At 46.2% G+C, this 10353-nt stretch overlaps 1 protein-coding gene across 1 annotated transcript; it reads left to right on the top strand.

Moving 5' to 3' along the window:
- The first annotated feature begins 307 nt into the window (after positions 1-307).
- HOXD11 (homeobox D11) lies at positions 308-4771 on the top strand. The gene is made up of 2 exons (XM_069068609.1): positions 308-2461; positions 3268-4771. The coding sequence occupies exons 1-2, from the start codon at positions 1786-1788 to the stop codon at positions 3501-3503; spliced, it is 912 nt and encodes a 303-aa protein (XP_068924710.1). The 5' UTR covers positions 308-1785; the 3' UTR covers positions 3504-4771.
- Positions 4772-10353: the final 5582 nt, after the last annotated feature.

Consider the following 10353-nt stretch of genomic DNA (forward strand, 5'->3'; position numbering starts at 1 on the left):
TGATTTAATAATCAAGATTTTTTTTCTTTTTGGAAGGAGAAGTTGGGCTCTCTCTCTCTCTCTCTCTCTCTCTCTCTCTCTCTCTCTCTCTCTCTTTCTCTCTCTCTCTCCTCCCTCACTCCCTCCCTCTCTACTCTTTCACTTTGGAAGCACCCTCTGGGAGGTGAAACTCAGGTAGGAAGACTTATCAGTGACCTCTGGGCCGAGCAGATCTAGGTTCAGGTTTCTGAAGAAAAAAACTGAGGGATCAGAGACGCTGGGGTGACAATTAGAAAGCGCTTGTGCCTTTGCGGCAGGATCACAGGGGCTACAGTTCTCTGATCCACCCTCTACCAAGAGCTTTGGGGCCCAGGCTACTAGAGTGAATAATAGTTTCCAAGGCTGAGTGACGAAGCACAGGGGTTGGGAGGAGAAGAGGCAAGAGATTTTGATCATAGAATGTGTGGATTGACTTCCAAAGAACCTCCCACCCCAGGACATGCTCGAGTTGGCATAAGTCTGAGTGAGTGCATTCAAGTTCCCTGGATCTGCCCCCGAGAAGGGAGCGGGAGATCTGAGTAAAGATAATTGAGGATTTACCTGGGGAGGTGGGGGCTTAAGTAATAGGGGTGAAAACGTGTCTTCACCTTGTGAATTGGACTCCTCATCCCTTTGTTCCTCCAGAGCCCTAGAATATCCAGGTTCCAGAAACGTCAGAGCCAGAGAAGCACTTTTGGCGGGTCTGTTTGAGCAACCACCCCTTGCTTTAGCTCGCTGGTGTACAGGGTAGTGGTGGTGTTGTTGGTGGTGGTGGTGCTGTGTGTGCGCGCGCGTGTGCTCCCGCGCGCTCATATGTAAAAGACAGATACAGAGACAAGGGAGATAGAGACAGACAGAAAGACACAGAGAAAGGTAGAGACAGAGAGACAGAGTGAAGGTGTGTGAATACATGTGGGTAGATACTTGTCTGAGTGTCATAGTGAGGTATACTGAAAGGGCAGGCTGGCCTTTGCTTTATTTCGAACCTTTGTGTCGGGGCTAGCAGAGGACTTGTAATTGAAGTGAATTCGCAGAGCAGATTTAACATGTAAATCAGGGCTTCCCTTGCCTCAGTGAGTTGTTCCTCAGTTACGCCCCTTGAACAAGAAGCAACAAGCTTTGAGTGAGACTGTGAAAGAGGTGGTGGTCATTGGGGGTGAGGGACGCTGGGCAGGCGAGGGGAGGTGTGTTTTAGTTTTTCTTTTTTTAAAGAAAGATTTGAGAGTCTCACACCTTCACACCTCGTTCTTACGCTTCCTCCGGACTTTTCTCCTCCTTTTTACCTCCATATATTTAAAGCAGAGAGGGGAAGGAGGGCTCCTGGGCGGCTGAGGCTGAGGGGGACTGGAGGTTGGCTGCAGATGCACCCAACTGTCTCTCTTGCAATGTGGAGCCAGAGCCCTGAACAGGCGCCGGCACTCAGGTGATTCGCCTCCGGATCTACCTATGCCTCCTCGCCTCCCAGGGCTGGGCGGAGAAAATCGTCCCCTCCCCCCTCCCCTTTGGACTCTCCCCCAAGTGTGAGTCTGCCTCGGCGCCAGGAGAGATCCCGGGAAGTCTTGGTGAAAGACTGATATAGATATAAGGACATTTCTCCATGGAGTCACGTGACATAATTACCACCAGAATCAATCAAGATGAATTGCACGTCAGCACACGGTGGGGATTTTTTCTTAGTTGATCCTGTCCAAAGCCTCTTGTGCAATAGATGGATCTTGTTCAAGGCACGGAAATCTCTCGGTCGCTCGCCATCGCCCAGAGGAAGACATGACCGAGTTTGACGACTGCGGCCCCAGCGCAGCCAATATGTATCTGCCGGGCTGCGCTTATTACGTGGCCCCCTCGGATTTCTCCAGCAAGCCCTCGTTCCTGTCGCAGACATCGTCTTGTCAAATGACTTTCCCCTACTCCTCCAACCTGCCTCACGTCCAACCGGTGCGCGAAGTGGCGTTCCGCGACTACGGCTTGGAGCGCGGTAAATGGCAATACCGGGGCAGTTACGCTCCCTATTACGCGGCGGAGGAGGTGATGCACAGGGACTTGCTGCCGCCCGGCAGTCGGAGGCCGGATATGCTATTCAAGGCTGCCGAACCCGTTTGCGGTCCCCATGGCCCCTCGGGCGCCGCCTCCAACTTCTACAGCACCGTGGGGCGCAATGGGATCCTGCCCCAGGGCTTCGACCAGTTTTACGAGGCGGCGCCTGGTCCAGCGTACCAGCAGCAGCAGCAACCTCAGCAGCCTCAGCAGCAACAGCAACAGCAGCCGCCTCAGCCCAGCGGCGAGCCCGAGGGGGACGCTGAGAAGAGCGGCCTGAAGTCTCCGACCACCGCGAGTCCCTGCGGCAAAGCCCCCTCGGGACCGGAGCCCAAGGGGGCAGGGGAGAGCGGCTCCAGTGGCGAGACCCCCCCAGGGGAGGCGGGGGCGGAGAAGAGCGGAGGCGCAGGTAGGGACTTGGATGGGGGGAAGGAGGGGGGAGGCCAGGGGGGGGGGGGGGGGCGGGGGTGCAGCCGAGCCCGGGCCCACCCTCTGGCAGCCGGCGTTTTATGTGCCATTTTATAAGCATTCGAAGGAGTTTATATATCCTATAAGATTTCTCTACCCGTTGTAAAGCGTGTTTACGATAGGAAACCAATTTAGGTGGGCTTAAGGTATTCTTCTAGGAGGATATTAATTGTTGCAAAGAGGATTTTGTTTGAAGGGACGGGGGACGGTGAAAAGAGAAAGAAAAGATTTTTTGCAACAGTTGCTAGCAGGGCCACTAATGGCATCTTCACTCCGTCTTCGTTTATTTTAAGTGGGGAGGGTAGGGGGAGGTTGGTCATTAAACTGGACCTTATCCAAGCAACTGAAGGAAAGTCACAGAGAGATCTAAACAGCTCTTTTCTCCACGTGCATATATGTGTACATATATATGTAAATATATGTCCCTCCATATGCATGTGTGTATATGTCCACAAACACACTTATTAGATCTATATAAGCTTGCACTCTAATTTCTCCCGGCCCATATATCATTTCTATAGAGACACAAAGTCTTTTCAGGAGAATGAGGGGATGTCACTAGCTATAGAAGGGGAGTCCAATGTCCTGCCCTGGTCCCTTTCCCCTAGTAGAGAGACTGACCACAGGCCAGTACACAGTTGGCCAAGTACAAGAGAGCTCGAAGTTACGGTCTGGGTCTGGATAGCGAAGGAGAGTACTGGGTGGTCTCAATTTAGTCCTCTAGTCTTTTTCCCCCCTTCCTTTCAGTGGTCCCCCAGCGATCGAGGAAAAAGAGGTGTCCCTACACCAAATACCAGATCCGAGAACTGGAACGGGAATTTTTCTTCAACGTGTATATAAACAAAGAGAAAAGACTCCAACTGTCTCGAATGCTCAACCTCACTGACCGACAAGTCAAAATCTGGTTCCAGAATCGCAGGATGAAAGAAAAGAAACTGAACAGAGATCGACTCCAGTATTTCACGGGGAACCCCTTATTCTGAAAGATCAAGAAATCTCTTTCCCTCCCCCTCCCCCAACTCTCACTCACACTCACACTCCTCCTCCCCACACTCTGCCTGCCCGCCGGAGGCAAAAAGTCATTGGGTTTACATGACTCATCTTCCCTTCGGAACTCCAAGCTTCATTTCAGCACTCAACTCGGTCACAACTCCGTTACTTCCCAGCGATCATTGCCTGCAGGAGATGCTGTGTCTTGGCGGATCGGATGCCTAATAAGGGGAAAATGGTAAATCCAAACATCCGTTTACAATTTTACCACCAAAGTGTTTTTTTTTTGTCTCCCCTCTCCCCCCCCCCTCCCCACCCTAAGTCTTCGTGGTGATGCAGATGGACCTGTAGTTCGTTTGGCCGTGTTGCTTAAGGTGTTTTGTTCTGAGCTCAGAGTCAACTGTTTCCTTTCACTAAAAGAATGGCGATTATTTAAACTCTGGGAAATGTACCTTCGGTCTCTAAGTTTCCACTGTCATATAAACGCATGGGCCACTGTCTTTTTCATGTGAATAAATGGTTTCTAGTAAAACGAAGGTTCCATCCTCAATGCACTGTATGAATTTTCCTCTTTGAAGAACTTTAGCGTCTGAACAGGACATTTGAGGGAGCAAAGAGAACTGGCAGGATCCCTTATCCCCATACCCCAGCAAAATGGAAGAAGAACATTTGCAGCTGAGTTAAAATCAGGGTTGATTTCTATCCCCAACTTGCTCCTTTTCAATGTAACTTTCAGAGTTAATCCCTTCAGGGTGTGAAGCACCAAAAAAAATGGCTCTCTGCCTTTTATCAGAACTGATGGGACAGAGGCGGCAGGGATTTCTAAAGAGCTAATAATTCGTTCCTCCAACTTGGGAAACTTGGAATTTCTGAAAATAGGAAACACCCCCTTCCCCCAGTTTTGGTAGATACATGGAAAAAAAGGAAATTTACTCTTGATCCTTTTTACGATTTCAACGACGAGAGGATCCCTTAAAAAGTCAAAACCACCACCTTAAAAATTCAAGAGATATCAGTGTCCCCTCTTTGTAGAGTAGTGTTGCTTATTTCCCAGTCAGGATAAAGTAGACAAAGGTAATCCCCTGCTCAAAACCCAGGGCTAAAGATCTCCTCCTTTCCTTTATTTTGTAAAGTGAAAGAATGTAACTGAGGTCTTCTCTGCACTTTATGTTGCGTGACCTGGCTAAGCTGTTTACAAAACCTTGAACTGTCTAGACAACACCATAAAAACCAAAGTTCTAAACAGCTTAATTGGGTTATATTATACACCTTCTGGTGGGAGAAAAAAAGATTTCCGCAATGTGCAATAAAGTGGAGTGAGAAAGGGTTGTCTTTTTTTTTTTTTTAAGACAAAGTAGATCTTATGACTCTGGATTCTTATAAGCCCAAAGTCGAAAAATGAATCCACAAAAGCACTAAAACCTACTAAAAGATAGTTAAGAACGCTATCTCTAAAGGAAAAATAAAATTAAAATGGCAAAGTCTTTTTCGAGAAGCAAAAACATAAGTGTATGCCTTTGAACTTCCAAAATGTCAAGGTCATCACCTTTAACCTTTCTGAATAATTAGGCGCCCTAAGGTTCTTCTGTTATTTTCGACCACCACCCACTATCACACACATACACCCACACACGCGCATTTATGACTTTTCAAAAAATCATATCAGGGGAATTGCCATAAATCTCTGAGCAAATTCCTAATTTCAGGATCAATACTCTTAATTTCCCTCCAAACATTTCTGTAAACTTAATGGCAACAGAGTTCTTTGCAAAGCCCTGTTCGATAATAATGTCTTACAACAATGTCTCCAGAACAGTTATGAAACACCATTTTGGGGGGCTTAGATCTCTATCACTTTTCTTCCAATGATAGACTGTACTGGGGGGCGAATGGGGGAGGGGGAGAAGGGAGTCATTTGAAAGGGGGAAGTTATTTCCAGACAGTTAGTCTTTCATTATATTTTAAACCAATTTGTCGCCCTGTCAAATAAATTATTGCACCTTCAATAATATTAAACCACAGGATTTAATAGAATTTCTGTATGCATTTTTGAAAACCTCTCAGCCCAAGGGGGGGAAGGAGTGAATTAGAGAGGAAAGCCCACGATCGAATTATTAGCTTTTTGAAGGTCTGGCTTTGTTCCTGACATTGGAAAGCCACTAAAATCCCAGTGCCCTCATATGATCACTCCAAAATACCAAACCAGTCAGTGGTTTATTTCTGGGTTTTCCACCCCCCGCCCCAGGGTTTAAATGTAGCGAGTTTGCCCCTGGAAAGGAAAATCTTGAGGGAAACCAATTCCAGGTTGCATAGTGAGACAGAGCCACACGAGGGCGCGCTCACGTTCTATAAAACTCACTTTGGTTCGATTGGTGCAGTACGTTTTCTTCCAAATACTGTATTAAGAATTTCATTAATAGCGGCGCCACAATAGAATTATTCTTCTAAAAATCAGTTTTATCTGTACTAAGGAGGTGCAGGGATTTTATTAATGGAGAGTAAAACGGGGGTAAACGGAATACCAAGATTTTTTAAACAAATGTCCGGCTAACGGTTTCAGAGAAATGATGTGTTTAAAAGGAATTATTTTTGTTATAACCTGGTGGATCACAGGAGAAATCTTAAAGAACAATAGATGCACATTTTAAAAGAGAGGTGTCGTATTTAAAATTCATCTAATAGGTGAAAATGTAGTTTTAATCTTGAGAGGAAAGTGAAGAGATGAAAATAAAAGCCCACCATCCTTTATTTTCTTCAAGCTTATAGAAATTATGGAGCTTTTGTTCGGAATTGACAATGACGCCATCAAATGAGATAAGATTCAAATTTTACCCCCAAAAATATAGGAAATCTTAAATTTGGGAAATTTATTTGTGGTGTGGGAGAAAAAAACAACTTGAAACCTTGTAATGACAGTAAGCTGGTAGGTTGGCTATTTGAAATGAATAAAACTAGAAAGAAAGAACAAAATATCCGCGGGAGCTGGTTAAGAAAATGTGCATTCTACACAGTTCTAGGGAGAGTTTTGGAAACAAAAATATCTCATATTTGCGGAAAGATGTCCGTGAACTTTTCGAATCCGCTAGGCGGCCTTGGGGAAATTCAATCGGTTTCCCAAGCGCTTCTACTCCCTCTCATAAGAAAAAGCCTCACGATTTTTCCTTTTTTTGGTGGGGGGAGAGAAAATTATCTTAGCTTTAAGGGAGGTGTTGGCCCTCTGGGCTCCCATCTATCGGGAGCTAATCTAGGCGAAATGTCTAAGGGACCACTGGGATTTTATCAGTTTAACTGGATTGACTGGCCAGTTTTCTCCCCTCCTCGAAGTTCATTGTTAAAGCAGAGAGTATCTCCCGTAATAAATACCATTCCGCCGTCTCTGTTCATTAGGGTGATTCCCCCTATTGCCAGGCCCTCCTCCATATCCTTCCTGGTCCTTGGTCAAAGACTCGAGGAATGAGGACGCCCTTTTCCTAACCCTAGCTCAAGGAAGTAGACAGCTTGGGTTGGAGAGGAGGACGGCACGGAGGTGACCTAAGTTAATCGTTTGGGGTTCTGTGGGTCTCTTAGAATCTCTTTCATCTCCCCGCCACTTGCAACTTGTCCATCAGGACTCTCGTTGTCGGTCAGGGCTGCCCCACTTGGGGGCAGAGGGCGAGAGGGTGGCTGGAACTGGCTTTTGGATTTGATGAAGGAGCGCAAATCCGAGACGTTAGCTTGTTGCTCGAGAAACCTTGGGGTTCCGTCTGGCTGGCTGGCCGGCTCTGGCTTTGTTGAGAGAAATCCCCGAGAGGTGACTGAGAAATCTCATTTGTGGGGATCCTTTCCGTCTTTCTTGCCCACAAATCTCCAACTGCACAACCCCACCCCCACCCCTAGTTTCCAAAAGGCTGGAGTTTGACTCGGAGTGTCCCAGGGCTCGCTCTCTGACCCCTGGATGGTTCGCGGGTACCCGGGAAGTGCACTGAGAGTTGGGTAGCGATTTCCAAGGCAGGTAGACGAATTAAGGCAGAGAGACCGAGCGCTCCGCCAATCCATCTGGATGGCCAGCAGCCCCTTGGCCTTGGGCTGGGCGACTGTGGCCAGAGAGGAAGCTACTGTTAAGGGCAGGCTGTCCCAGTTTCCATTCCAGAAGAGCTTAGTTGCGTTGGCTTGACGCCTGGGAGAGAGAAAGGGTCTGTCTCGATTTCTAAATCCTATAGCCTACTTAGTTAACGAATTGTTGCTTCTCTCGAAGTCGAACACTAGGTGTAGAAATTTGAGTGACCTACAGGATCAGGGAAGGGAAGTCGAGGGGAGAGAGTAGAGCATCTCCTTAAAAAAAAACATTTCCTGTTTTCACGGACATTGGATGTTTGACATTGGCAGAAGGCAATAGAAGTCTTAGACTTCTATTTGGAGGGAAAATGAACCAACTTGCTTCCTTTTTTGTGTATGGAAAAGGAGACACTTCTTGGTCTTTCTGAATATTTGAAAACCGCTCATTTTCTCTAACCCCTGTGCTTGGCCGTTGTGCCTCTGAAGAGCTCCTTCAATTCTCCTTCCACCCTTTTCTGGCTTGGCCATGAGCTCTCACCCTGAAGAATAGAGAATTGAGAAGAGAGGTGGAGAGGGAGGAAGGCCGCAAGACAAGAGTCTCGACCTTGGTGCAGCCCCGAAACTTTCCTGAAGACTAGGGGCCGTTTAGGGCTTAGAATCCAAGGCAATCCCAGTCGCAAAAAGGTCTCCTCTCAGCACGGGGTTCCTTCCTCATTTTCCTTGAAACAGGAAATCGAGGAGACAACCTGCCCCCTTGATTACAAATGCTAATTTAACTGTAAAGCGACTCCTTTATTTTTCCCTTGGAACGTAGCAGAGTGAGCCTTGCGTATGAATATAGGGTGCATATCTCGTTTATGGCTCAAAATTGATTTATTATTCATGTTAATGACTTTACCCTATCTAAAGATGATCTAAAACAATACTTACATTAAATACTCATAAGCGAAATAGCTCCTTGCTCCCCAATACGGCCACATTTTCATTCTTCTTGTGCAGATCAGCCTCCGGTTCCTATTGATTGTCTCACTCCTTCCTTCTCCCTGTTCATTTGCTCTTGCTATTTCTAGTTTGCTTAATTTTTAGTTTTAAAATCGAGAAAGCTCCAAATCCCTACCTGCTCTTAGAGCTTGCAGATTATTTCAAGTTAGAATGGGGGGGGGGGGAGGAAAAATAATTGGATCTAGGCGAGAACATGTCAGATATTAATTTTGAGGGGGCTGAGGAAAAATTGAAAATGAAAGCTGACTCCGAAGTGACTGGGTCTTTCTCAGCCACCTGAGTAAATATCCGATACACCCCAAACGCAAGAATAAGACTTCAAGTTCTTATTTTTGGGGAACTGCTCCGAAATGGGCAGGCAGACCTGTAACCTAAAAACTTGCATCGGATATTTCTGACTGCCCTATTTTCTTCAAGTGTAAATAAAGATTATGAAAGACCATCTGATGGGCATAAAATTCCTGATTAGATTTAGCAGTCGGAGCTTAGCCTGAGCCCAGGAAAATAGTATTTGACTTCTTTGCACTCTGTGGGTTGCCCGGCATTAGTATAAAATAAAGGGGGGAGGGAGTGATGAAGGGATTTCTAGAAAGCAAAGTAACAGCCCTCAGTGTTCAGCAACTTGAAGTCCACGACACTTTGTGACTTGGGCAAAGCCTAGCATTGGCTCTGATAATGATCTCAACTGGGAGAAAATGGTCTTTGCGAGTTTACTACCCAGTTGCCGCTAAAATAGTAACGGAAAAGATTGTTTCAGGCAGCTTTGGAGGGGAGAATGTAAGAAAAAAAATTATTAAAATGTAAACGTTCTTATTTATTTGTTCATAGCTTAAAACAGCTACTTCTCCATAAAGGTAATGTTTAAACTCTCTGGTCAACACAGAGCTTTAGACTGTAGCTGTTAAAGGCGTCGGGGCTTTTAACCTGACAATGATGTTGTATTTGAACAGCTGCGATAAGGTTTTAAAAGGTCTGTCTCATGGCCACAGCGGAGATTTTAAATAGGGTTATTGTTTCTGACAATGCCAGGCTACGGGGGAAAGGAAAACAAACTCATCCCAGAAAATAATGTAAAATTCTAACTTCCACTAGGGACTGAGGAGATTTATTTGGGGAGGGGGGCGAGGTGGTTTATTGGAAAGAGAGATTTGAATCGCCTTTTCACGTGGAGGTTTGCGAGGCACCATCTAGCTTGCATCCCCCAATAATACAGAAGCATTGAATGCGTTTTGAAGCCGTTCAGGCCCCAAAGAAATGTTCAGCTGAACCGGAAACAAGATTTATCCACAAGTTCAGTGTATCCGCCTGAAATCCAAGTCCAGGGAACCTCCTCAGAAGAGGTTGAGGTTTAGAAAAATAATCCCTTCGATAGAAGGAACTGGTTCACGGTCAGTGTTTCTTTCCGTGCTTTATCCCCCACCCCCTTTACTCTTAGCAGGAGAGGGGAGTTAGCCTCGGAGGGAGAGGACAAGTTAATGCCTTCTAAGACAAGTCTTTGGAAATCCAAGTTTAAAGCGCCCTACTGCTGCCTTCCTATAGCTGGAGACAGTGACCAGGATCAGGGCTGCCTGCTCCCAAAGCCAGAGAAGGAAGTTGCTACAACAGTTTTCTCATAAAACTCCGAGTTTCTGCAGTGTTGTTGTCGTCGTCTTTTTGTTTTGTTTTGTTTTGTTTTGTTTTTTAATGTTCACGGCCACAGCCCAAGACCAAGTTCTTTTTGTGGGACTTCGCTTACCAGAGGAAAACAGAGTATTGAGATTTTCCTTTCCTTTCCTTTCCTTTCCTTTCCTTTCCTTTCCTTTCCTT

Source organism: Petaurus breviceps, unplaced genomic scaffold, assembly GCF_028583685.1.
Source record: "Petaurus breviceps papuanus isolate PSGF00001 unplaced genomic scaffold, PetGlider_PUasm1.0 90763, whole genome shotgun sequence".
NCBI classification, from domain to species: domain Eukaryota; kingdom Metazoa; phylum Chordata; class Mammalia; order Diprotodontia; family Petauridae; genus Petaurus; species Petaurus breviceps.

What these genes read in the sequence shown, in the direction of transcription:
- HOXD11 (XM_069068609.1), top strand. Translation starts at nt 1,786, where the DNA reads ATGACCGAGTTTGACGACTGCGGCCCCAGCGCAGCCAATATGTATCTG. An exon ending in GGAGAAGAGCGGAGGCGCAG is followed by an intron (nt 2,462 to 3,267) that starts GTAGGGACTTGG and finishes CCTTCCTTTCAG; the next exon opens with TGGTCCCCCAGCGATCGAGG.